The 26,670-nt window shown below is 37.4% G+C and overlaps 5 protein-coding genes across 5 annotated transcripts; 1 reads left to right on the top strand and 4 right to left on the bottom strand.

Moving 5' to 3' along the window:
• Positions 1 to 157: 157 nt before the first annotated feature.
• On the bottom strand, positions 158 to 2,946 carry LOC106152907 (beta-1,4 N-acetylgalactosaminyltransferase 1). Its single transcript, XM_013526648.2, has 3 exons — positions 2,933 to 2,946; positions 1,498 to 1,613; positions 158 to 1,275 (listed from the first exon to the last, which is right to left on the bottom strand). Exons 1-3 carry the CDS (start codon positions 2,944 to 2,946, stop codon positions 257 to 259), a joined length of 1,149 nt encoding a protein of 382 aa, XP_013382102.2. The 3' UTR covers positions 158 to 256.
• Positions 2,947 to 3,290: 344 nt separating this feature from the next.
• On the bottom strand, positions 3,291 to 8,443 carry LOC106152906 (carbohydrate sulfotransferase 9). The gene is made up of 3 exons (XM_086996508.1): positions 8,308 to 8,443; positions 4,532 to 4,647; positions 3,291 to 4,301 (listed from the first exon to the last, which is right to left on the bottom strand). The coding sequence occupies exons 2-3, from the start codon at positions 4,629 to 4,631 to the stop codon at positions 3,391 to 3,393; spliced, it is 1,011 nt and encodes a 336-aa protein (XP_086852634.1). The 5' UTR covers positions 4,632 to 4,647; positions 8,308 to 8,443; the 3' UTR covers positions 3,291 to 3,390.
• LOC106152910 (putative pterin-4-alpha-carbinolamine dehydratase) lies at positions 5,699 to 10,464 on the bottom strand. Its single transcript, XM_013526651.2, has 4 exons — positions 10,296 to 10,464; positions 9,609 to 9,746; positions 8,997 to 9,077; positions 5,699 to 8,448 (listed from the first exon to the last, which is right to left on the bottom strand). Exons 1-4 carry the CDS (start codon positions 10,335 to 10,337, stop codon positions 8,353 to 8,355), a joined length of 357 nt encoding a protein of 118 aa, XP_013382105.1. The 5' UTR covers positions 10,338 to 10,464; the 3' UTR covers positions 5,699 to 8,352.
• A 99-nt stretch (positions 10,465 to 10,563) lies between these two features.
• Positions 10,564 to 26,105, top strand: LOC106152909 (integrator complex subunit 10). Its single transcript, XM_086996507.1, has 16 exons — positions 10,564 to 10,729; positions 11,164 to 11,231; positions 11,556 to 11,659; positions 12,013 to 12,152; positions 12,515 to 12,596; positions 12,994 to 13,140; positions 13,527 to 13,707; positions 14,049 to 14,206; positions 14,510 to 14,585; positions 15,022 to 15,167; positions 16,631 to 16,767; positions 17,281 to 17,334; positions 17,465 to 17,641; positions 17,927 to 18,092; positions 18,602 to 18,698; positions 25,137 to 26,105. The coding sequence occupies exons 1-16, from the start codon at positions 10,577 to 10,579 to the stop codon at positions 25,291 to 25,293; spliced, it is 2,043 nt and encodes a 680-aa protein (XP_086852633.1). The 5' UTR covers positions 10,564 to 10,576; the 3' UTR covers positions 25,294 to 26,105.
• LOC106171821 (uncharacterized) lies at positions 18,055 to 25,137 on the bottom strand. Its single transcript, XM_013552294.2, has 3 exons — positions 24,437 to 25,137; positions 19,633 to 22,579; positions 18,055 to 19,460 (listed from the first exon to the last, which is right to left on the bottom strand). Exons 2-3 carry the CDS (start codon positions 22,574 to 22,576, stop codon positions 19,231 to 19,233), a joined length of 3,174 nt encoding a protein of 1,057 aa, XP_013407748.2. The 5' UTR covers positions 22,577 to 22,579; positions 24,437 to 25,137; the 3' UTR covers positions 18,055 to 19,230.
• Positions 26,106 to 26,670: the final 565 nt, after the last annotated feature.

Here is a 26,670-nt window from a genome sequence, read left to right as displayed (position 1 = left end):
ATAAGTGAATGAAAAAGAGATCAAGCAATGAATTCCAGAAAAAAAATGTTTATTTTCAGACCAAGAGAAAATTATTAGCAAAGGAAAATCTTCCAAACTAAAACGCTTTGGAATATTTGATAATTTATTTTATCTGACGAGTGACATAAATTTTGTCCCATCTTAAAATAAAGACACAACTCTATAAAAAATATATAAATTAATACATAACATCTGTACATGTATATTAGCAGCGAGCTAATTCTGGCAATTCAAATTAAGGCTTACATCTGTACTCGTAATACGCCTTGGACCTAATAGACCTACATGCAAACGAGTTACTTATATTCCATTTGTGTAAAAACATGTCTTTGTACACATCCTTTATAACTTTTTGGGCTTTCTTTCTCAAGTCTAAATTTGGCGGGAAATGCTCAATAATGACATCAGTGCACACAGCAACCGGGTAATTATTTTTCCTTAGCGTCAACATGAAATCCCTGTGTTCACCAACGCGTAACTTAACGTCCCACCCACCAACATCCAAAATGGCGTCCGTTCTCGCGAGGAAAAAGTTCGAGATTGCGTCAACCACGTAGCACTCCGGATAGCATCTTACGCGTTCATACGCCATGAGTTGATACTCGTTAATGTATGTCCTGAGTACGTTAAACTGGTCGGCATGCACGCGAAATATCCCATTGATAGCCAACTTGATCCTGTTTTCTCTAATGAAACCCCCGACAACTACTAAATTAGTGTGATCTAGAAGCTCCTTCAGTTTTCGAATGTTTGTTTCCTTGTCGAATATCATGTCATCGTCCAAGAGTAAGAAGTACTTGGTTCGAACAATAAACAGGCCGACATTTCTACCGTGTGATATTCCAGCGTCTTTCTGAACTCGTATGTAATATACCTTGCCGCGTGTCGTCGACGTGTAATGGCGCCATTCGTCGTACTCTTTCCGAAAACTTTCATTCCTACTCAGTAGATCTGGATTTGCCTCATCGACTACAATAATTTTGAGATTTTCATAAAATTGAAAGATGCTTTCCACCAGACGCTTAGTTACTCCGAGTCTATTGGCAGTTTTTATTATCACAGTGACTGCGTCCTCCAAAGATATCCTCTCTTCAAATTCTGCCTGCACTGCAGTTTTAACGGGCACCCTGCCCTTGTTTAATAAGCAAGCTCCAAATTCTGGGCAATACGGTGTCATTGTCCAGTTATAGCCAACAATCTTAAAGTAGCCCTCGTTCTCTGCCCTTCTCACCGTTTTCCGACACGTTTCTTTTGCTAGTGAAATGAAAGAGAAACCATAATTATAATTCTGTCACGAACAGACTCTATTCGTAACAGAAACGACAATATAAAGAAATTTTTTGATGCAACACTTTTTTAAGTCAGCTGCAACACTAATCAGTTAGGTTTAATATATTATTTTAATAACGCTGCTTGTTTATGATTTTTACGATCATCAATAGCACTAGCAATACAGGCGTGTGTCTCAAACCGTACCTGGTTTATGTATTCTGCTTTTAGATCTATATATCAACTGTCCCCCATACTTCAGACTGACGAGAAATACCACGATGACCAGCAATGTCCATGTTAGTGATTTAATACATGCCAATCTGGAAAATAGTGTAAAAATGTAGAAGAAATACACTGACAAAAAAAAATAATAAAATAAAAAAAATAATAAAATAAGAATTTCATCAAAACAGCACTACACAGTAGCGTAAAAATGTTGATATATGTCTTTTTTTAATGTCAGGGCTTGTTTCCATTCTTTCCAAAGAATATAATAGGGCTGATATCGAGAGTATAAAGATAAAGTGAAAATAGAAACAAGTGCATGTTTTAAGGGAAAACACTTGAATAAGAATATTGCAATATATTTACACGAGAAATATTGAATTATGAATTGAGTCAGCAGCTAGGATGGTATGCCACATGCACCAGTGAAACAGATGACATAAAACGCTTGCTAAAATCTGTCGAGGAAAAGTTTCAAAAGTCAGGCAAATCCAAATAAAAAAAATGTCCATTAACGGCTCCTAAGAGGTCACACAGTAGGCATGAAGGCTCCTCCACAACAGGGCATTGCAATTCCCATTAAGCTATACAGTACCCCCCCCCCCCCCCCCCCATTTCAGGTCAAAATCACTCTTAACCTCAAATAAAACATCCATTCAGACTACATTTAAATTTTTTGCTGTCATTAACGCAAAGCGTCACTGTGAATCTTATTTCAGCATGTCAATGTCTGTATACGAGTAAAGTACATGACACTGCTAACACGGCGAGATTATATACACTGTACATCCAGTGGCAAATTATGCTTTTAAGCGGTTATAGTCTAGATGACGTCATGGAACGACCAAACTGAACTACATGTAGACTGTAATATAATACTGTGCAGATGATGGTTGGACCACATGCAAAATAATAATAATAATAATAATGTACATGACCTGAATAATAATAATAATAATAATAATAATAATAATAATAATAATAATAATAATAATAATAATAATAATAATGAAAGTGTCTTTGTCTTTGTAAGTGCTGTATACATGTATGACTGCAAAGACATACGTTTGTAACATAATCCTGTTGCATTGTATGATATGATTCCAGGCTGAGAATCTGCGATGCTACAAAGACGGCGGTCCGACTTTCTTTTCTGCGAAGCAAGTTAATTTGATTTTACTTTATCTAAAAATCGAATATTCAAGATAAAATTATCTGGATGAATAATTAAACCCTGCTACTACTCAATGTACCTTGTTAAGGGGCCTTCTCCGTACCTTACCAAACACAAAAAAATCAAACCGATTAAAAGACACGGTGAATATTTTCTACATCTTTGAAACGAGAGAAAGAAAAAAAAGAAAAAGAAAAACAGAAAAAGCAAGAGAACCACGCACTCTGTGCTACAACGTACCTGCACCGCTTCATTTTGCAAGAAGGAGACATCTTAAGAGGCAGAGTAGTTTGGAATACTTATAGTCTAGGTATCCTAGGATACCGTGCAATGTCTGTAATGGCCTTAACTACCAATAATCATACTATTTATTTCGAATAACGACGGGGTGTCGTTTCCCCAAGTAATTTCTTGCTTAACTGATGATAAATTAGTCACTGCTTGGAAATGTGTCCGCCATTACTTCGCTCATTATCGGCAACACGTTTTAATGCATGTTTTTAAAATAATTGTATTTGGATAACCAGTTTGTGTTCTTTTTGACAAACTTGATGCATTTAGTATTCAGGAACTTGGATTTATTTATTTATTTGTTTATTTATTTATTTATTTATTGTGGGGGCATAGCTAAAAAGGAATAAAGAAGAAAAAAGGAAAAAACACGATCAGACACTCATATATTATCAGGTCAGGTGTATTTAATCAGGATAAAAATCGTAGCCAAATAATTTCAAGTCAAGATCATATATGTCCTTTAACCGGTCCTTTTGCTCTGCAGTCAAAAGTTTAAAATATTCTCTCACATGGCCCTTCGTCTTTCTTTTTAACTTATCAGGGTAGCGAATCGTTCTGCTAAGGTTCAGCATCTTCGTAATGGCTTCGATGTCGTCGTCCAAGGTTTCTACCTTCCCAATCAGGTCATAGGTCAACGCACAAGGGGCACACTGGCTCGAGATGGGAAGCCAGTGGTTGGCCTTGAAAAATATTGGCTTCCAGTCCCCGAGCTTTGTGTGGTAGTCGTAGTCAATAATAAACTGTACGTAAGACTTGAATGGAATCAGGGCAGTGAAATTCAAGGGTTTTGGTCTGCGTAGAGGAGGTAGTTTATATAACTTTCTTATAGAACTGTATACTTGCCAGCTTGCCCCGGTCACATCGTCGTTCTCAAATATGTGCAACTCAAATGACATTCTGTAATAGGACACCAGACGTTCGAACGGGTGCCTCACTATGAGAAGCTTCTTGTACGAAGAAACGATACGAGATGCGTTTCTGGGGTCCGTCTTTCGCGTGAGGTATTTGTAAGTGTCCAGCCCCTCTTGCCAAGCTTCCTTGGGGTCCTGCTCAGCGAGGTTGAGCACCTCGCTGTTGGAGTCTCGAGCCTGCATAAATATCCTTTTTATATTGGTTGATCCTGCCTTGAAGACCTGGCAGAAGAGAACGCGGAACTGATTCTCGATGAGGAACTGAATCGGAAGTGTAATGTTCTTGAGAGCTTGGAAGAAATCTGGGCGGCCATCTTTGCCATAGAGTTGATCGCAGACCTCTTTTACTCTCTCAGCTCTTTTCTTGTAGACGTTCGGTTGGCGTAAGCGCAATAACCAGGGACCTGCGCGAACCATAAGAAGTATGATTAAATGAAAAAAAAAACGTGTATGCGTGTGTCTGAGAGAGAGAGAGAGAGAGGTTGGGGAGGAAAATGAGCAACTTGATTTTTATCTCGGCTTGGAAAAGCAATATATTACGACAGACACTTGAAATTACACAGACATCAGAAATACCAAAATGAGACGCTCATAAAAATGTGAAGTAGACAGACCCCCACGTGACGGCTCTTACCTGAGCTTGCAAAGCAGTGAAGAACAATAAACATAAACAGGGACGCCAGCAAGCAGTAAAACAGTGCTTTTGCCAGCGAAGCCATTGGGCACTTCTTCATCCTGCATTAAGTCAACCTACGGGTTAGAGAAGCACGCATATGCAATCTATATATAATATAAAACTCCAATAAAGATGGCGTCCCTTTGCTCCATTTTCAACGAACATTATCTTTCACGCTCTGTTGGACTATTTGCAAGCTAGCAGAGGTAACAAACGTGGAAAGCTTGGCTCAAGTTTTATCAAAGTCAGTGTGACACATTTTAGGTTAGTAAATTGGTACTTACTGCCGAGGTGAGAAAGAATTTATGTTAATTCAAGTCGGCTTTGGTATTTCAGCACTACGTATGGGGATTTAATTTTGTTTCGTTAAAACGTGAATATGGATGTGGGGGGGGGGGGGGTAGATATTCCAGTAAAGCCTAGGTCCCAACCGACCGTACGGGCTGCTACGTGAGGTCTACGGCCAAAAAAAAAAAAAAAAATGGGGAAAACGTGGAAGTTTGTGCGTGAGGAGCACGTCCATCGTGCGACTTTTGGAGGACGCAAAGAGCACGTAGAAACTTTTCACCAATTACTTGATTCCTTCCCTGCGATCTAGCTACGTCCTAGCCGGACGCAAGGAACCTAAAAACCGTGCGTCCAAAACGTAGTTGGGACCTAGGCTTAAGTGATATTATCTGCGGTGTTGTACACTTTTATATATAAACGATCGAGTTTAAATATCTCTGATCTCATCTTTTGTTAAAATCATAGCGAAATTACGTTTTTGCAAAAGTAAATTTCCTTAAAATAAAAGATCGTTGTTCGGGATTTTTTTTCGATATTCAGTGTTGAGAAAATGGAAAACCGTGTTTGTATTTTGGTCAAAAAATTTTACCTTTGAAAATAAAAACATTTTTATCAAGGTACTGACCTCCTTTGACGATAAACCAACCACATTCGTACCGCGCTTTACTTAGAACTACCAGTATTGCTAGTTGTCTAATGCAAGTGCCTTCGTGTCTTCATTATAGATTAGAAGACATTATCATTGCAATATGTAACTTGAAGGTAATAAACTTAATAAAAAATAAATAATTGCCAAAACCGGAAAAGACTATTATACAAAACAGAAGAAACCAAAAGTACCTTGATCAGCACGGGAGGTCTTTATTTTCATATAAGTACCAAGTTCACGTCACGCCTACATAGTTACATTATCATGAAGAAGCAAGATAAAAAATAGACCGTTACCATGGCGCTGTTTAAATATTTACAGGTATTAAAACAAATATGATACCTGGTGTTCAATATACCTGAGAATGTGACCGGCATCTCTAGGGCTGATATATTCTAATTAAACATTAATAAGGTGAGAAGACGTTTAATGGATATATGCATTATTAGCCAGTACATTGTAAAAGGGAAGCTCGCTGATATAATTACTTAACATCATTAAAAACGCAAGGATCAGAAAATAACTTTCTGTCGTCAAATATGGTATGCATTTACTTATTTATTTTTTACCTAACATTTATGTGGAAAATTCTATATCTTATGCTTAAGGCACATATAAATGTTTTAAAATTTTCTTTTGGATTGTACATTTTTTTCTGATCCGCGCGTTTCTGTTAATACTATTTTATATATTTTTATATAGAGTCTTTCTCTGTTACACCCTTTCACAACCTTAGTAGTCTCTCAGCTAAGCCGATGCCTTTTTTGTTGCATCCTTTCACATTTTAGGAGTCTCTCAGCAGAGCCTATACGTTACACATTTGATTACTGAAATCTTGAAAATCTCTGTGAATGATTAACACAAGTATTCTGCAACATTATATATATATATATATATATATATATATATATATATATATATATATACACACACACACACACTGCTGTTGGAGTAGTGTATTTCTCATTATCTATATCAAATTCTATTTGCAGTTCTTTCTCGCGTACCTAACAGTATTAAAAATCTTCATTCTAATTTTGAAACTGTTTCATAACGCAAAGTCTTTAAAATTACTTCGTTGCAATTACTGTTTCCACTTTGTGCGCTTTCAGAGTATAATATTGCCTTTATCATAAACGAATCAAATGCCAAAGAAATTGCACATAATAATAATAATAATAATAATAATAATGACAACGGTTAGGTGGGATATTGCTTCATCTTAGAAACACTCATTTTGATTCAGATGTCAGCTGAGTGATAACCTCAATTCTATAAACAAGTTCACAATGCAGAAAGTTTATCAACAGTAATTAACCAGAGACAAATATGTGAATATCTAGAGACAGATCAACCTGTGGCCCTGGTAGAGGGCGCCTTTTGATTATAAAAAAAAACTTCATTATATCTTAGACTTAACAAGTGTTAGCAAGTGAAGTACTCAAAAGTACTTTAAAACAGGTGCCGAGCTATTAACTGCTTCTACTGTGCTACGTAATATAAAAGTAAAATGATTAACAAAGGTGGCTCCCGAATTCCCTTTTCTATTATAACAAAATGATGAGTGAAGCTTCTTTCGAATGGCTGCTGAAAATCGCCTCATTTCGTAAGAGATAAAAACAAAACCAACATAAATATACACAAGTACATAAATAAAAAGTGGGTGCATTTTGTTCTTACTTCCTTGATCTTCCAATTATAAGGTTTATAATGCTGATTTCCAGATTCACAATGCATATTAATTCACATAACTAGAAAGATACAAAACTGAATATTTTTTTTTCAACCCACAGCATACTATATGCATAGATTTCTTGATGTCAGTAGATATTGGAATATTCTGTCATAATTTCACAACATGATTGCGTCAAGGGGTTCTTACATCATTTCTTACATAATTGCACAGAAGTTCCATAGGAAAGAGGTGAGAATGCAGCAAATCGGGGTGGGGGGGGGGGGGGGGGGGGGCACATGAAAAACACATATTTAGAAAGATCCCCTAAACTGACTCTTCTGAACAAGACAAAAAGTTAATTCCATAAATCAGTGTCCTAATGTGTTTTAACACATCAAAATATTTATACCAAATAGCTATATATCTCTAAATTAAAGCTAAATAAAAGCTAACAACAGGGCTGTTTTAACAAAAGAACATTAGCCCAAAAATTGGTCTAAACTTTTAGAACACAAGAACTTGGTCTACTTCAGTGTCAGTGAGATAAATTCAGAGTAATTCACTCAAGTATTGATCTCTAACAAAGTTCATGGTTCTATTACTAAAACTTTTATGTGGACTATATCTGGTGTCAAGGTATAATAACCCTATTAAATCATTAGTCAACAATTTGAAAGCAAATGGGAGTGAAGTGGACAACCTATATGGATAGATAAAAAGTTTAGACCAATTTTTTCATCTAAATTGCTTTTGTTAAACAGGGCCCCCGGTCACTTAAATATTGATCAGCCAGATAACATGTTAATGCATGAATTCATACTCATTGAAAAAAATATCAATATAAAACTGTGGAGATATTGTTTAAGTTACCGAATTGCCAAAAAGGACACTATTCAAATATTTTAAGCTTCATAATACATTCTTTTATTTTAATATTGATGAAAACTTAGAGGATCCCATTTGTGTTGCTTCAAAAGATGTTTTGAAAAGAGCATGAAGCACTTACATGATACCTTAGCAATCACAAAAAATGACACTTCTTAAATACATTTTAATACTAGTAGATGAACACAATCAAAAATGCACTGCTATTATGCTGTTGAGTGGAATGAAATTAGTTACCATGTTTCCATGGCAACTTGTACCCATGGTTACATGTATCAATGGTTACTGGACTTGGGCTGCCTTTTCAATGAAGTTGGCCAGCTTCACATCTTTGTCCGACAGACCACTGACATCATGAGTGCTCAGTGTTATCTGAACCTGGGGAAAAAGTAATTGTTCAGAAATGTGATTCAAATTTGCCAATGACAATAATTTATTTTCTTCCAAATGTACTAGTATATAATTTGGATGAGTGTGGTTCAATATACATCAAATAAGTTGAAATAAAATGTAAACAGTATTAAAATGAAAGTGTACTACAATTTAAAAGTTAAACAAATGTTAAGTGAATAAAACACTCTTTCCTGAACTTTGAGGACAAGCAACACTTTTGGATAATGTTTTAACAGATAAATGCCATGAATTAATGTCACAAAAATAATCCAATTTACCACTTATTTCATGAGATTTATGGTGTGCATAAGCCAGTGGGTGACTGAGGTTGGGGGGGGGGGGGGGGTAGTGAAAACCATCATGTCAGCGTAAGTTTCTAGTTTTCCCAGAATGTTACAGGTTTATAAGGAAAGGAGAAATTATATGGAAAGGATCAAGAAAGGTGGATCAAAGGTAGACTGGTTAAAGAACAATGAGCAAAAAGTTAAGTTCTCCTTCATGATGATGATGATTTGATAGGTGGTATTCCTTACCTTATTGTAGACATTGAACCACTCTGGATGGTGGTCCATCTTTTCTGCCAGGAGGGCCACTCTGGTCATAAAACCAAAGGCCTGGGAATTAATACAATAAAATATGTTTATGGAATGATCAATTGTGTCATGAAAGCTTGGTTACTTAAGCAAAAATTTCATCTTCTGAAACGTTATTTTAACCACTTAAATCTGAGGATTATTTAGTAAGGATAACCCAGCATCTGTAACTTTATCTATTATTGCATTAACTGCACTGAAAATGTATTAGGTAATTCTCTTTGAATTTAAGTACATCAAGGGCATTTGGTTGCTTTATTCTTTGTTCATTTGTTTTATTCTTAATTCCACTGCCAAAAAAATAAATAAATAAATAAATTTATAAATAAGAAAAATGAAAAATTACTTGACATTTGCACTGAACGAAATTATCTAAACACACTGTATTGATTTTATTTAAGATATATTATATAAAAATATTTATGAACTTTTCAGTCACCACTATATGACAAAATAGAAATTAAATTGTATAATACTCTATAACTGCTGTCCAAAGAAAAATGTTAATGAAGAACTGAATTCAGCCTCATTAAGGAACACTTTAATTCTAACCTGGTTGAAATTCTTGAACATGAATTCTTTGTAAATGGCATCTCTCCCATCCACCATGACCCAGCCAGCTGATTTTAGAGGTGAGAGGACAGAGTCTCTCTCCTCTGCGGTTAGCTTGGCTCTCTTTGCCTCTGATGCCTTTGAAAACATGATTGATTTTTAGTGCAATGTTATTTCCTTCCATTGTTTTATTATTTTCAGAAATCTATTTATTGTTCAAACCAAACATTTAACAAACAAATAATACAATAAATTAATAAGAAAAACCAAGAACTTTAGACAACATAAGTGAATTATCAATCATCACCATCTTGCACAAAAAGCAAACTGAATTATAATATATGTCAACATCATGCCCATAGCGTACTAGTACTATTACTAATAATAAGAACAATAATAATAATGACAGCAATAACAGAGGCAAGATAAAACCAGATGTTGAGAGGTTGATAAGTATGTCAGATATGTTTGGCGTCACATCTTATCTTAGGACAGTTGAAATAAATGGCTGTTCTCACTATTTATTCAAGAGACGACGAAAAGACATCTAGATTTAGGCATAAAAACCTGCTATCCTGTAGACTTCTGAAACAACATATGATGCCACAGTCTATACTTGTAAATAAATCAACGCCTGCAGCTGCTATTAAAAGGTAATTAGTTGCATGACAGCAACATAAATCTTACCATTTTCCCAAACTGTCGCACTTGTCTGAAGATGAGTCGCATTGATGCCGCCAACCCACAATCCTCAGTGCAGTTTCCGGTTTACTTTTTGTTATATCTACGTTTCTACAGTAGATAACGCAATAGTCTGTCCACTGAATAACCTGAGCGATTCTGATGAAATATTTATGAAAATGCGTTCATCTTTTGCTCTTGTGTATTTTCTAATTACCTCTAAAAACAGTGCGTGAAATGGGGAAGTAACATCTGCGCATATAGATCTACGCAGGTTATTTACAGTAATGGCAGCCTCCATGGAAGAGGACGTGACTTCCTTACGACCAGAAAGTTGGTTAATTCATCGTGCAAAAAGCTGCTTGAAAACAGATGGGTGCGCTGCAAAAGCATGGCTCATCACAGCCCGTACTTTGTTCCCACAAAATTTTGATATAAAGGTACAGAGAAATGTCTATAAGCCAGATATCGGCATAGAATTCAGCATCGTTAAGATGCAAAACTCTAGTCGGTCTCAGTAACACAGTACGAGCCTTACTTACTCTGCTTTTCCAAGGAATTGGATCACATTTGGAATGGCAAATAAAGCAACCCAGTCTAAAAATAAACTCGAATCTTTACATTTACCTTTAAATCATGGGACCGGGTTACGTCCCATTAAAGTGACACATTTGATAAAAAATAAAATATCTTAGCTGCAACCGTGTGAATATAATTTTATCTAACTGTTTATTATTTATTTATTGCCCAGAATACCTGTACACAACCGCTGTTCTGATAATGATTCTGCACAAAAATTCACAGTGTTATGACATCCTTTTGCACCTACTGGTATTTGGCTCTTAAAATGCTTGTACATACTCCCTGTTTTCAGTTTGAAGCCTATGAAGTAGAAAAGAATGCCAGGAATATCAAACTTGCTGCAAAAGACTTACAGGAAATGTATGTGGTTTGTATTTCAATAGGAATCACACATTTTAGATTTTCCAGAAACTCTTCTTAGATTTACCTTTCTGAGATTTTCTTTTTTAAAAAAATTTCTGTAGCAAATATGTTTCTCTTTTGTTGCTCATGAAGTGTCTTTGTTCTGATGACTGCCATGGCTCAGATACATGTACATGTAAGTTTCCATAAATAAAATAAGATTCTTACACTGTAATTTACACAAATAGGAAACAGTCAGGGTTGTGTATTTATCATTTAAAATTCATACTGAATTGAAATAATAATTTCCAATGTCAAGAAAAGCCATTCCTTTTTGTCCAGGTTGAGTAGTTTCAAAGAAGAGCCTCGCCTGAACCAGGAACTCCAGGCTGTCTCTGATGCTTTACAGGCAGAGGGCGCTGATCCCAAGACAGCACTGTATAAAGGTTTCTGTTTCATTTTGAGACTGATTTATTAATTTTACTGTAGCTGATGAATGAAAGCTCTGTATATATAATGTTTTAGTTCTGTTCATCTGTAGTTATAATTATAAGTGTGCATACAATTTAACCTTGAAACAGTAGTATTTCTTTGCCTTTTGAAAAAAAAAAAGAAATTAAAGAGATAGCTTCAGAATGTCTTTAAGATTTATTGTTCAGCTATATTTGTCATCACCTATAAATGGCCAGACGATGTGCAAGATCATGTTTATTTGTGCACGTGTGTGTGTGTGTGTGTGTGTGTGTGTGTGTGTGTGTGTGTGTGTGTTATTTATTGTATACTGACACCACTATCGCAGATATATTCAGTGCGCTGCCTGCTGAGACCCAGCGCCAGATGCTACTGTCTGTGATCAGTCAGAAACAAGATGTCCTCCACCAGTGTAAAGCCACATTATTGATATTGAGAAGATTTCCAGATCTTGTTCCGGACACAGGGGTGAGAAATCGGAACAAATGGAATCTAGTTAAAAAAATTTTGTCTCTTTTGAGAAAATTTGCTTTTTCTAATCACCTTTTACACATGAGAGAATGAAAAACCTGAATTGATTTTTTCCTCATTTGCTTTGTTTTTAAAACTGGCAATCTGATGACAGGATAGATAGGATAGATTTTTGTCATAATATTTCTCCTCAGAAATCCAGGCTACATTGTCATAAATTTTATGGTCAATTTATATTATGAAAAAAAGTAGCACAGGAATTCATGATTTCACATGAAGGAAGAAAAAAGCTGCCAGAAGGCTAGCTGTGCATACATATTTAGATATAGGTTTACATATTCATTAATGTCTGTCTCTAGGTGAACTTGGCTGAGAGTCTTCTATCAGCAGAGAAACATGCTCACTTCCACACTGCACTCAACTGCTATAGGAAATACTTGGGTAAGAATTGTATGACAACTGTCAACAATAGAATTGCACTCATGGCGTCCAGATCTGTAGGTTCTGGATTCAATACTCCATTGGGCCACACTGAAATGCTTTCATTAAAATGGTACTGGTAGTCTCCTTGCTTCTCTGTGAGATTTTTGAGACTTTCTTTTTTGCTTTACAAATCAACCCCTTAGGAATATAAATTTTGTTTTAAATTGGAAAGAAACTCCACACTTTGAGCTTAATATGACATGATCTCATCCTGTGTGAAGTCAAAGTAGGCACAAAAACTCACCAAAAACACATTTTAAGCCCCAAAGTACAACCTAATTTGCTAAATGCTCAACCAACCCTGTTTATTTAAAACATTTTATTTCTGATATTTTCCACCCATTTTCCTCTTCAGTTCATGACCTGCTTCCCATCATGCTGAACTGCAAGGAGGCCAGCCTGGCACACAAACAGCTCTACAAGTGGCTGCAGAAAAGCATCGAGTTTTACATCTCCTATATAACGCAGCCCCCTCCTCTGGATGCTGGGTTATCTTCTCCAGGTAGGATATTGAGGTCAACACTGCTGCCATCTTTTGGTGCTGGGTGGTACTTTTCAGGCAAAACTCTACTTGGCATAGCTGTGTATAGTTTTTAATTGAACCAGCAAGTTAATTTAATATATGATTTATGGTCAGGGGATTTTAAAGTTTTATTTGTAGGTAAATCTGCATAAATGTTACTTGTCTTTTTTGTTTTTGAATTTTTCCCTTTAAGCTGTGTAGTATATTCTTTTGATTGATAAAGAGATTAAAAAATTAATCATTAGCACTAAGTTAGACAAATTTATGATCAGTTATGAATAAGAATTAATTTTGAATTAATAAGTAACTTTTATGGATGTTATAAAATATTAAGTTAAATATTGTTTTTTCTTTTGCCTTTTCAGATATGATGTCTCCAACAAAGAAACTAACAATGTCCTTCTCTGGCAAGCGTCTCCAAGCCATCCAAGGACTTGCTGAGAAGGACAGTCACATTCCACGTCCCTGGCAGACTTTGTTTGACATCGTCACGGCAACAGGGCAACAGCTGGGGTGGGAGATTGGGGATTTCTTTATGAAGACCAGGTAAGGAACCTCCCAGAGACTGTCACACTCGCTTCTGCCTCCCCTGCCCCCCCCCTGCCCCCCCCTGCCCCCCCCCCCACACCTGTCCCAGACCCTGCAGTGGCTTGGGTCATAAATATTGTGACCATCTTAGACCCCATCCCCATAGGCACCATCTGTCTACAAAGATTAATCCAACTCAGCAGAGACTGTCGCTGAGTGCAATCAGCTGAACTGAATGACACACCTTCCGTGTTTTCAACATATTCTTGAAATCACCAGCTTTTCTGTATTCTACTTAATGCCTCTGTTATTTAAAACTGAAAAGATCATATCTGATCATTTCCTAATTTTATTTTCAGTCGAGAAGCCCAGTGGCAAGAAATTCTCCTCCTTCATAACAAGTGTCAGCAGTCAGATCACAGTGGCCTGCACAGACAGCTGTTGTACTGTACTCTAATATTACTACTACAGTGTATACATGACTACCAGACTAGGATGGATTCTGGGCTGTTTACAGGTATAGTATGCTTGCATACATTTGGTACCTAGAAATCAGGGGTTTCCCCAGGATTTGGGGTATAGGGAGTCCAAAAAGCCAGGTATATTATGTTCACTTGATTAAACAAATCATATTTATTTTGCTGCAGTTTTAACTTTACAGTTAAATGCCTCATTCTTTTTTTTACACATCAGTCTTTTTGTGCAGTTTTGAAAACCCAAGATTAGAGACTTGAAACTCTAGACAAAATGTCTGGAAGTTTTTTATTAAAAATTTAACAAGATAAAAAGTTTTGAAATACGTCAGTGTGTTATATTTCAGGTAGCAGTAATCACCTGGAGTCCATTGCATTAATGGAAGGATTTAAGGCTGATGGAGATGAAGGAAGGGTGCATGGGTAAGTGTATATAATTTTGCGATTTCACCAAGACTTGTGAAATTAAGTCAGAAAGCTATGGAGTAGGAGTGCATTGAGGAGGCTTTATGTATGAATTTTCCCCTCTGTGAAGTGTTGGAGCTGCATTTAGCTTTTGATTATGCACCCTGTATGTATATAATTATTAAATATGATGAATTTTATTTTAGACGGACAACTGAACAGCATCAAGTATGTGACTTCATGGCAGTAGTTGAAATTATAGTTACTGTGCCACATTCTGGGCAGCCAAGTACTTTAAAGCATTGTCAAGAAGTTTGCCCATAGCTGGGAGCTGGGTTGTTATATCAAAGAGACAGTCTATGGTCTAAATCTGTATAAGATTTAGCCAATTTGATGCATTTATGTATTCACTATTATCATGATGGTTATATATATATTTGTGTTACTGTTTTAGGCCCAAGCATAAAAAGCTGAAAGTTGAAAGCACCATACCCCAGATCCACAGTAATTCCAATATTCCTGACTCCAATGTGTTGATGCAGAATATGTTGACAGCATTCAAGTGTTGGGAGCTGCTGCATGTGGACAGCCTAGAGAAGGGTGTGTAACCTGGATCTCTATTTTTGAAAACTTTGATCAGTAATTCAATTAATCTACAGTTGTGGGGAAATATTGATATTTGTTGTTTGAAATGTTTGTCCTTGTCCATTTCTTCAACTAAGATCCATCACATGTTCATTATTATTATTATTATTATTATTATTATTATTAAAGATGCTCATTATAAGTATAATTAGTGACATTTAAAGATAAGTTTGTTTTTTGTACAACAAGCATCTTTAATAATAATAATAATAATAATAAAAGTAATTATGATGATGATGGGGATAATGATAAGTTAATACATTATTACCTAGGCCAAATCAATCTCAAAGCTGTTTGCAATAGAGGCTTTTCCACGGTCACGTGACTTCCGCTAAATTATCCGTGGGAACGCGAGATTTTGCGGGATTTGAAGTTTCAGGGGGAAAGTGTGGAGTGTACACGACGGACGCCATATCGAGGAGTGCTCATTTCAATCTGAATTTTCAAAGTTTCGTAACATGTTAACACCTGATTTTTTTCGAAAACACATTCATGGGAGCAGTTGGAATAGAAAATTAGCAGAAGTACCTGATGACTTTTCAATGAAAGAACTAAAAACGTACCTAATCGACAGCAAAGATAGGACATTCGGTACTTTTGTAGTATTCCCCCCCCCCCCCCCCCCCCACCCTGTAACTTTCTGAATCCTTCATTTTTCAAACATTTTTTTTACAGTGTCTTTTGCACCTATGTCAAAGCTGTTGAAATAAAATGTTTTTGTAATTACCTGTGGTCTTTTTATTAGTTTTAATCACGTTTAATCCACCCCATTGAAATACATTGTGAAAATTTACAATGTAACCGCAGCTTGCTGCGTTTTCGTTGGCTAACTCTACCTTATTTTATGTGAACATAGGATTGATACATTGTATACTTAGATTTCCTCTGTGAAATTATTATGAGCTACTTGTTCACATAAAATTAGCTTAGAGTTAGCCAACGAAAATGCTGCAAATTATTGACTGCGGGTGTAAATTGAAGATTCTAACTTTGTATTTCAATGGGCTGGATTAAACGTGATTAACACTAATAAAAAGTCCACAGGTAATTACTAAAGCATTTTATTTCAACAGCTTTGATATAGATAAACAATAAAATGTAAAAAACTGTTTGAAAAGTGAAAGTTACAGAAAGTTACAGGGTGGGGGTGGGGGGGGTATACTACAAAAGTACCGTAGGCCCCTTCTACTCTTTCCCCCTGAGAAACAGTCCCGCACAAAATGGCGCGAACTGCGCATGCTCACGATTTCGTGGAAAAGACTCTATTAAGAGATGAAAATAAAAAATTCTAAAACATACCAATTGAAATGATTATTTCCATGCATACTTGAAGGTACTTAATGCAGGTAAATTGAAATGAAAACGACATATATTAATGTATTAGAGCATATTTTATAGCCTTGTATTTACATTTCCAGACTTTAAGAAGCTGCACAGTCATTTAAAAGCAGAGACGTGGGCGTGGTTGAAGATGTTTGAGGTGGATATGTTGATGTACCAAGGCAGTTACAGAGAAGCCGTCAACTTGTTGTTGGTTCAGAAACAGGACTCTAAGGTAGAATAGATTGTAATATCTGTACTTAGCTAATATAGTCATGATAAATGTACTAATTGATACGTCATTTCAGTGTATCCATTCAATTGTTTTTAAATCTTTTTATGACAACTTTCAACTGTATTTTTTGCAGATTTTTCTTGTAGATAAAAACATATAACACAATTATTATTTTCATCTACAGCATCTAAAAATGGCAGTGATGATATTTTACTTTCTGTAAAGTCAGGAACATAAATATTTCTGTACTGGTGTAGGTTACATGGTTTGAGATCCTACTGTTGTAAAGAGATAGAGTTATTCTCAGGCTTGAGAAGTTTTATCGTAAGAACAGCTTTAATTACCCGTATCCTATATTGTCCAGTTTAGTTTAATTTAATTTCAACTTTACTAAATTTACTTCTTTCTCGGCTGACCACAATAGATGCCCAGTATATCTGCATGTATTTATTGGTTCCTGACACCCAGTTAATTCCATAATATGTGACTCAATTTGTTTTTTCTGTTTTCAAGCTCCGCACAAATCTTCAGTTAGCGAGCTGTTACTTTTGCCAGGGAAATTTAGCAGTAAGTTGACAATTTTTTTTCAGTTGAAATGTTAAATTTTAGAATAAATATTTCAATGCTGAGATCGATGATCTTTCCATATTAAAAAAAATTGGCTTTGAAATGATGAAAAAGTTGTTCCATATTTCAGAAGTGTTGTGATGTAGTTTTGGGTATTCTTGGTGATATGGCTTTCTCAGATGTTAGCACCCCTTCACAGCTCCAAGAAATAGTACACTCTGGTAGGGGGCGCCACATGAATTTGCTTCGTTGTACATCATCAGAAATTATGCCATATTGTCTTCACATGTTATTGGCATGTTGCAAGGTCTGTATTTCACTTTTTTTTTCTTCACCCATGCAATACACTGCACATCCGTAATTCAGAATTATTATTATTATTATTATTATTATTATTATTATTATTATTATTGGTGAATTTGATTAAAAAGAATTGCTGTTGTTGAAATAATGTTATAAATTTTATCCCTAGTATTATAATGGCTCTTTGCATTGAATGCATCTTCTAAAAAATTCTACTTAAAAATGATGCTTTGAAATGTGCTTACTATCTCTCGTTTATAATAAACTACACAAATATATTTTATTTCAGGAAAAGGCCTTTTCACCATCATCCAATGATGACATGGCCTTGGGTCACATGCTTGTTCTCCTACAATATGATTGGCCAAAACATGAGGCTCTCCTCTTGCAAGCTGTAGAAAAGATCAAGGCTCAAGGGTGCTTTACATACAATTTATTCTTCAACTACATAATAAGTATCCTTTCAGAAGAGATAATGCAAAGTATATTGAGCTATAATTCATTCTTGTTTTGATATGAACTGAAATGAAACTAGACATTCCAAAAACATCATACTTTCATGATCAAAGAAGTGAAAAGAGCAAAAAGATTTGTATTCATACAAGTCATGTTCTTGGCTTAATCTGGGAAAACCATATAAAGCTTAAAGGACATGGGAACTCTGATCTTTCACAAGATTCATCCAGTTATATTATTCTAACATAATGAGAAAATTAAATCTAAAACTGGATATTTTATTGAAATGCAGATCACAATGACTTTATCACAAGGCCTTGGAACTTCAGGTGAACTGATTTGCAGTTGTTACAAGTGTCATGTGGCAAATACAGGTCTCCCAGGTCTCACAGTTGTGGAAGTAAGTTATCATCAGGCCACAGTAGTGCTCCCAGTTTCCACACAAGATCCAGTTTTAGGTTTAATTTTCTCGCTATCCAAGGCACAAATCCCTAACTCGCTGAATCAGATATAGACATCCTGGAGGAGTTTGCCTATATTAAGTCACACGATGGAGGAAAGCTGAATCTGGATATCTTGCCTACAAGTACCAAGCTGATTGCACAGTGAGTACAGAATGAGAGATAAATATTAAACAAATAAGATAACAACAAAATCCATAGGACATATACCATGTACAAGAAAAACCCAAATATTCATAATAATCATTATTGAACCTGTAATTTTAACAGTGTAACAAATTTAACTTTACAGCCTGCTTACAAGCACCAAACTGATTGCCCAGTGTCATTATGAAATAAACAAAAATACACAATTTAGTAATAACACAATTAGGAGGGCACGCTCCATGCACACACACTCACACACATGCATGCACACACATGCATGCATATTAACTAAACAAAGCTCATCGGTATACCTGCAATTTTCAAACAACTATAAATAGAACGAAAATAATAATAGTAATGAAAATTTGACTACCCTCTGAAGAGTGATAAATTCTTATTAATGTAGAATGTTTCCAATTCTTTACTCCTTTAGGAAAATTGCCAAGAAATGTGTTCAGTGTGTTTGACTATTAATCTAGTTCCTAAAGAAAAGAGTGCATTGTCCACAGTGTAAAGGGGATGATTGTTCTTAAGTTTGTATTCCCTTTGGGAAAAGCCGAGGGTTGTCTCCAATGAGTTGAAATGACCCCCAGTTCATAGGGTGGCTGAATCTGTCATTTTGCTGCATGGCAATCCTTGTTAACTGCAGGGCTCTGCTGACAGTGTCGCCAGCCTTGAGGTGGGAGTAGAAATGTTCCATAAAGATTTTGGTTGCTTCATCAGGGATTGCCCACAGGGTAACAAGGACAGAGAGGGCACCTGGAAAATGACATGTTAATGATGAGTTGTGAAGTCAAATATGGTCTGAAGAGAGAGAGAGAGAGAGAGAGAGAGAGAGAGATGGTAGATGTTGGGAAATACATAGAACCACTTTACTAGGTATTCTGTATGTGTGAGTGTGTGTGTATACATATTACATGTTATTACTCACCAGCAGCCATGAAGGCCCTGGATATTCCAAACACACCATCAGCGGAGATGTCACCACGTCCAGTGTTACAGGCACTAAGAACCACCAACTTTGCTTCAAGCTTTAGGGACATCACATCTTCAATGGTGACAATGCAGTCTTCCACTTTTGGTGAGCGACTTTGTGTCAAGGCCCCACTGAAGCTTGAAGCCATATTTGGTGATGGCAATGCATCTTCTTTAGGGTCTTGGACCATGTGTGAGGATGTGAACTTGTTAGGACTGTGAGACAAATCAGGAGCAAAAATCAAAGAGCCATCTTTGCTGGAACCATGTGTGGCAATGTGAATCAGAGTGGCACCGACCATTTTGGAAAGCACAGCAGGTTTGGTAGCTTGTTTCCCAACGAGGGGCTCAGTGTTCAACCAGGATGCAATCAACTTGACTTCTTTCTCAGCAAAGGGGAGAGATGGGATGACCTTCCCAGCAATTTCTCCAACATCAGGGTTGCCTACTAATAGGCAAGTTGGGTTGTGTCCAGAGTCTTGATTGGCTTTGGCTGATACAAGATCAAGAGCTTGAATGCTAGGCGTAAGTCTTACTTGGTACTTATTGCCTAAGTATTTGCCGTCTTCATCCTGGAGGGCTGTGAAAGGGACAAGAAACAACTCATCCATGGGGATGACAAGGAGCTCGTTGGTGACTTGGCATTCTATGCGGTCTACCATTGGTTTGATCAAAGAGGAGTAGAGGCAATGAAGAGCTGAATATGTGTTGTTGTTGCTATAATCATCTTCTTCGAAATCTGGTATTTTACAGCGCGTGTCAGGCCATTCCATGGAGATGGACGTCTCTTCTTCAGTTTTTAAAACAGAGGCATCTTCTAAACCTGCTCCTGTGAAGAATGGACTGGTCTCGTCACTGGCAAAAGCTGTCTCATCAGTTTTTTCAATCACATCATTGGGCATTAAGGGGGACATTTCTTGCAGAGACTTCAATTCAACTGCCCGTCCTTCTGCTGTTTTATGGTTTCGTACCACTGCATTTCTGACTGTTACTATAGCTCTCTGGAGCACTGAGTAGCCACCATCAGGAAGTTGAAGTGAAGTTAAGCCAATGTATTTGCCATTGTAGGTTACACAGGAAGAGTGTTTGTCATATGGCTGATACATGTAGATCAAGGTGGGAATTCCCCTTGTCCGAAGGCTGTAAGCGATCTCTTCATATGACATCTTTCCAGGGTCAGAAAGGGTTTGGTTGAAGTCATGGTGTCTTTGATGCAGTAGCTTCAAGAATGCTTGGGCACGCCCCGCTTCCAGGAGTTCCAGGCCTTGACTTACTCTGTCTTCATCTGGTATGTGTGACGCGTGCAAGATGTTGAATAGTTGGAAGGTGATTTTGTTAGCTTTTAAAATGGACCTATTCAAGCTGTCGTCTCCAGTCATGACCAAATTACTGGTTTCTAAGTGACGTTTGATGTGTGGAATGACCTTCTCAGGGCACTTTTTTGCTAGTGTGTAGACCCTAGCAAGAATGCCATGAGGATTGTACCTAAAAGGCACTGATTTGAACTCTGATGTATAAGTATCATACTCCTCAACCTGTTTTGTTATTGTCTCAACCACATTGTCAGGTAGCTTATCAAATTGATTTGTCTTCAGTATATTATAAAACAGCAATAGTGTCTCAATCTGCGCCATAAGAGGTTTTTGCCTGTACATCTTTGCGTAGCCCTCCGCTTCACAGAGATATTGCCCTGCTTTCTCGATTAGGTGAGATCTTTCCGGTATCTTTGTTGGTTCTGTGGTCAAGTGCGCCACTCTAATGTAAGCCATTCCCAGGTTTTTCAGAAGTGTACAAGTGAGTATTGGATCGACAATCTCTCTTGCCATACCGAGGGCCACCTCTGCCATTTTATTGTTTTCTATGTCGTCTGATGTTACAATGTTGGTTTCTTGTGGATGGGTGCGAAAGTGTTTTATAGACACAATATGTCTGCCAAGGAAAACTTTAATTTGGCAGCGCTTGTTTGAACGGGAGGATTGTTGAATGTAGTCCATGGCCAGTGCGTTGGTCTGTTCAAACTTGTCATGGGCTAAGACAGTCCGGAATATGCTTGTCATGGCACAGATGAGTTCCGCCTGTATGTCATGACCATGTTCTGTGGCATGGATAAAGCAATGGTCTATGTGTGCCATGGCTTCCTCGTACATATTGCCATGGCAAAATCTTTCTTTGATTATCAGAGCTATGGCAAGCTCGTAATCCATGTCTCCAATTTCGCAAGCTTGTTCCATACATATTTGGAACTGTTCTATGTTGTCCTTCACCTGACTTTGGCGTCTGTGATCAGATTTGAGCATAGCATTCACTGCGTGGGCAAGGCTGAGACATAGCAGTACTTCGGGATCGTCCACTTCATGCTTCGAGTACAACTCCATCAGCCGCACGGCATTGGTGAACTTGAATGCGAGACCAATAGAGAACAAAGTTTTGGCAAGACCTTTGAGTGCACATACAAAAATTTGCTTCTCTTTCTCAGAATAATCCCCAGACTCTATTTTGGACATGAGAAGACGGATGCTGCTTAAGAAGTACACTTTGGCTGGCCACCATCTCTCGTGCTTATACAATATTTGTCCCATTATTAATGCAACTTTCCCCTCATTGGTCACGTCTTGCAAGTCTTGGTATGCTTTACGGCTGTTGTCGTAATAGAGAAGACCCTCAGAAATTGGATCACGCTGATAGGCAATAAGTGTATGGGCTAGGGCAAGGCTTTTCTTTGCTTGGCATCGCTTGTTTCTTTTCCAGTCTTCATTGACGTACTTGGATTGTGACATTCGTGTCCCAGTGGTTTCCAAATCATTTAACTCTGTCAGCAGCCGATCGATTTCTGTCTGTTGTTCCAGAATGGTTGTTGACTTTAGGAAATCACAAGTTTTCACCGTAGGAGTCGCATCCATGTTCTGAAACGCAGGATTTTTTCTACATTGTTACTTTGCTAACAGTGGACTGAAATATGACATTACAAAATGTGTGGTAAGAAGAGGCAAAATTTATGGCACTTATGTTGGGCTTAGAATATAGCGGTTTTGATCTATTCCAGCAGACTGTGAGCTCATTTAGAACAGCAGACTAACAGATCTGCGGATCAAATAAGGCGACCCACTAAAAGGCTTGCTGCCTAATTCCTGATTAGATACTGACTAGATTCCCTGTGGGAGTACGCAACAAGCATTCGAGTGGGTGGGCCATATTTGATCCGCAGATCTGTTAATCTGCTGTTCTGAATGCGCTCTGTGATTACTGTATGCTTAGCATGCCTAGCAATCTGCATGGTCAAGAAGTGCAGAATATGTAATGACCCCCCACCCACCCACCCACCCCTGGAAGCCACATTTCATTTACTGACAGTACACATTGCCAAACAACACACCGTAAAATTATTTAGCACCAACAAAGCAATAACTAGCACTAACATTCATCCGTCTGGTAGTGCTGGTTAATTTGTGGGTTATATGGTTAATATGTGCGTTAGTGCTAAAAGATCTGCGGGCATTGTTAATAAAAGCCTAATCCGTTTATAAGGACTGTATGGCCCCATTCAGAATAGGAGACTATATAAGTAGTCTGAGGGTCAAATATTGCGACCCACGACAAAGCTTTCCGTCTGATCCGCTAATAAACACTGAATAGATATCCCATGGGGATGAATGCAAGTGGGTCGTCCATATTTGCCTCTCGGAGTAGTTTGTCTCCTATGGTCCCATTCAGAATAGGGGACTAACTAGTCCGAGGGTCAAATATGGCTACAAAGCTTGCCGTCTAATTCGCTTATAGACACTGAATAGATACCCCGTGGGGAAGTATTCAAGTGGGTCGGCCATATTTGACCCTCGGACTAGTTAGTCCCCTTTTCTGAATGAGGCCTATGCAGCATGTTTTAAATTGAGCCGTCACAGTTGGGCTGGAAATGCAACTTAACTCGCCGTACTAATGAGATGTGTCTGTTTTGCCATAAAAGTAGGTCGTTAAAAAAACAGCCGTAGATAGGAGGTAAGAAAGATTTGGTCTACAATTTAATGCAGTAACTGCTCACAGCGAAACAGAAAGAGAGGGGCTAGGGAAGCAACACCGAGATATTCATAGCCTATTGTTAGTGTAGGATCTTGGTCAGGAGAAACGCTGGAATACATTTAAGGTCATTTTCACATCTAGTGGTATACTGAAACTGCACAATCTACACTGGTACACTCTGAGTGGTTGGCAGCTTCTAGAGAGTCACCTAAACGGGGCACCCACCTCCTATGTAGCTCCACAGTAAGTCAGGGTGAGGAAAACGTAAAAAAATGTAGTTACATGGTAGGTTTTCTCAAAATACACTAGTGCAGTCTGTGTCTTTGAAGACTACCGCTTGATGTGAGAAGGTCTGTACAGTGCAGCAGTGCTGGCATTCTAAACGTGAACGACCTTCACGTGATGTTTCGCACAGCACAGCGATCACATCTGTGTCTATGGGGAAAATGATGGCATACTTACTGCGCTTGGTAGTTATTGTCTGCGACCTCTGAGGAGGAATGTTTTGCCCCTCGCCCCTTCTGCCCCTGTTCCTTGATGTTTTTGACAAGAGCAGTTTTCATAGAATCGTGTCAATTTAACGCTATTGAGTTCTTTAGTCCTTTAGATCTTTCAAAAATAACACTCTTTCAGTATTAATACCGTAAAGCCAATGATGTTATATGAACTCATAATAAGGTGCCGGTCTTTTTTTTAACTCCTTTGTCCTTTAACTTAGAAACGGTTGCTCTCTATGCCTCACTAACCTTCAGAGAAATTGTACTGGCCGGTCAATGCGGTTTCTATCCCAATACCTCTGATACCTGTGTATGTGACCTGCAGCCTGTCTGATTCTTTGAGAGTTCCCAGCGTGACTTGCCTTTATATACGCTGGCTATTTATGGCCTGGCTTGAAGTCTACTTTCTATTTACAGTGCATACGCCACTGACTCAGTTTCTAAGCTTGGGATTTCCAGTATGTAGTTTTTGTAGGTTCAGGAGCTGGGAAGAGCTGTTTCGATACAGCCGGAATTTCCAGCGTTACTTGTTATGCAATTAGCAAAGAGAAAAAACATCACGGCCTTCTGACTCATCCCAGTTTTGCTAGAGAGATTTCCCCGCTTGTGGTTTAGACATTCACGTGCGTTGGCTGCGTGTTGGTGTTTCGCGAGTTTTTTATATGAAGTGAAACAATATCTAGGGTGATTCAGCTCATTAATGTTCAAGAGTGGGACCGGGGGTAGTAGATAATTAAGAGTGATGTTCTAATTGATTACTGCTCGACCGGTGCTAACTACATATCACTGGTAGGGCCTAAATGACATTATCAAGCAAAGTTGCATTTATTATATCCGTACTAATGTGGCAAGAGATGCCGAAAATAATGTTTCGTTTTATTTACATAATCAGCATGAACTTTATCGAATCCCTCTCAACTGTCTTAATTTATTCAGTTTTCTTTTCCAGACAACGAACGGTTACAAGGGGTGTCAACAAAGGAGTGAAGGAAGATTTTCGGTTGACCATGGAGAAACAAGTGGCTCGCAGTGAAGAAAATATCGAGGCTTTGATTCGTGAATTTTTAGCCAATGAGAGAGAACTTTTGCAAGAGAATCTCTTATAGCATTGACAGTCATGGCGTTGAAACTCTCAGAACTCGTTGCCTTGCCTCCCTTTGCCTAATTGTGGCAAGAGATTGAGAGTCAGCCTCTATTCCCCGTGCAGAATTTACTTTGCAGTTGAAAAGCAAAATTGAAAGATCATTGTCGCCCTGTCGATAAACGTATTATAAAAAGATTCATAACAATCAACAATGGCACTTCTATAAAAACCTTTAATAAGGGTCTTGTATTGCAATTATGTGTTGTACTTTATATTGTTACTTTGTGTTTTGATAAATAAATAATTGAAAGTATAATGCACCATATAACGATATTGAAGAGACTGATAAATATATAAGCATAAATACGGGACATAGGTTTAAAAATCACACTTACGTGCTGATTTTTATCTGCCACCCGCATGTCTTGTCGATACACAAAATTTCATTTGGTGTACAAAAGTCGTGAAAGTTTGCAAAACTGCTGTGAAAAGAGAAAGACAAAAGAAAAGCAGCCGAGACTACAACCCTTTTTTTTTTTTTTTTCAAACAACTCATGTCTGCATGTACATGTCTAGTCGTTACACAGAAATACTGTAAAGAAAGAAATACGAAACTCCTGCTTTTTGTTTGTATTTATATTAAATGTAAGAGCACTTTCGTGGAAAGTCATGCAAAGCAGCCGTAAATAAGGCCAGACAAATTTTTTTTAATTAGATAACGAGCATAAGTTTTATTCTCCATTGTGAAATTCCTCCATTTATCAGACCAATACCCATTGCATTTCTTTGTTTATGTTGGGTTGCGGGGTCAAAATAAAATTTAAAAAACTAAAACACTTTCCCATATTCCATAATGTTTAAATGCTCTCTCTCTCCCTCTCTCTCTCTCTTTGTGTGTATGTATGTGAACACGCTTGTTTAAAAAGAGCATACGGGCTCACTTTCATCGCAAGTGTCTGATAAACTCCACCCACCGCTGATTACGTTCTCGAACGTGATTGGATAGTAGCTGGAGTCCCCAATTGCCATAAAACGGCTGGTCTTGGGATGATCATCATTTAGTGACACACAAACCGCCGAATTTCTTTCTTTTTCAGTCAGCTGATAATGTATTTGCAACAGTTTGTGTTTGTGTTTACACCGGTGGTTTTTATTAGAATTGTTTTAGGTCTACCAGATGATTCAAATAGAAGAGAGCTAACATTAAAACGAAGTAGAAGCCCGCTGGTAAGTGCTTTAATTCCTATTTTGCTTTTGATCTTTAATAATGGACTTCTTAAGATACTATATATGACATGCTGAATGTATGAATACTAAGCAAAGTCGTCATGATTGTCCCTCTGTATAGAATACGCATATGTATAGGTTTTCCATTTTACAGGGTCTAAAATATACCACG

The sequence above is a fragment of the Lingula anatina genome, chromosome 10 (genome assembly GCF_051362555.1).
Source record: "Lingula anatina isolate TDL-2025a chromosome 10, LinAna3.0, whole genome shotgun sequence".
Classification (NCBI taxonomy): domain Eukaryota; kingdom Metazoa; phylum Brachiopoda; class Lingulata; order Lingulida; family Lingulidae; genus Lingula; species Lingula anatina.
The sequence above is the reverse complement of the archived record's forward strand: the minus strand, read 5'-3'. Positions and strand labels throughout refer to the sequence as shown.

Bases quoted from the DNA above. Each gene is read 5' to 3' on its own strand.
- LOC106152907 (XM_013526648.2), bottom strand. The intron at 1,276-1,497 runs GTACGGTTTGAG...TCATTTCACTAG, and splicing joins AAGCAGAATACATAAACCAG to CAAAAGAAACGTGTCGGAAA.
- LOC106152906 (XM_086996508.1), bottom strand. From the start codon at position 4,631: ATGAAGAAGTGCCCAATGGCTTCGCTGGCAAAAGCACTGTTTTACTGC. The intron at 4,302-4,531 runs GTAAGAGCCGTC...TGGTTCGCGCAG, and splicing joins TCACTGCTTTGCAAGCTCAG to GTCCCTGGTTATTGCGCTTA.
- LOC106152910 (XM_013526651.2), bottom strand. From the start codon at position 10,337: ATGCGACTCATCTTCAGACAAGTGCGACAGTTTGGGAAAATG. The intron at 9,078-9,608 runs GTTAGAATTAAA...ATTAATTCCCAG, and splicing joins TGTTCAAGAATTTCAACCAG to GCCTTTGGTTTTATGACCAG. The intron at 8,449-8,996 runs GTAAGGAATACC...CTTTTTCCCCAG, and splicing joins GGTTCAATGTCTACAATAAG to GTTCAGATAACACTGAGCAC.
- LOC106152909 (XM_086996507.1), top strand. From the start codon at position 10,577: ATGGCAGCCTCCATGGAAGAGGACGTGACTTCCTTACGACCAGAAAGT. The intron at 11,660-12,012 runs GTTTCTGTTTCA...CCACTATCGCAG, and splicing joins CAAGACAGCACTGTATAAAG to ATATATTCAGTGCGCTGCCT. The intron at 17,335-17,464 runs GTAAGTTGACAA...TCCATATTTCAG, and splicing joins TTTGCCAGGGAAATTTAGCA to AAGTGTTGTGATGTAGTTTT.
- LOC106171821 (XM_013552294.2), bottom strand. From the start codon at position 22,576: ATGGATGCGACTCCTACGGTGAAAACTTGTGATTTCCTAAAGTCAACA. The intron at 19,461-19,632 runs GTGAGTAATAAC...GTCATTTTCCAG, and splicing joins CAGGGCCTTCATGGCTGCTG to GTGCCCTCTCTGTCCTTGTT.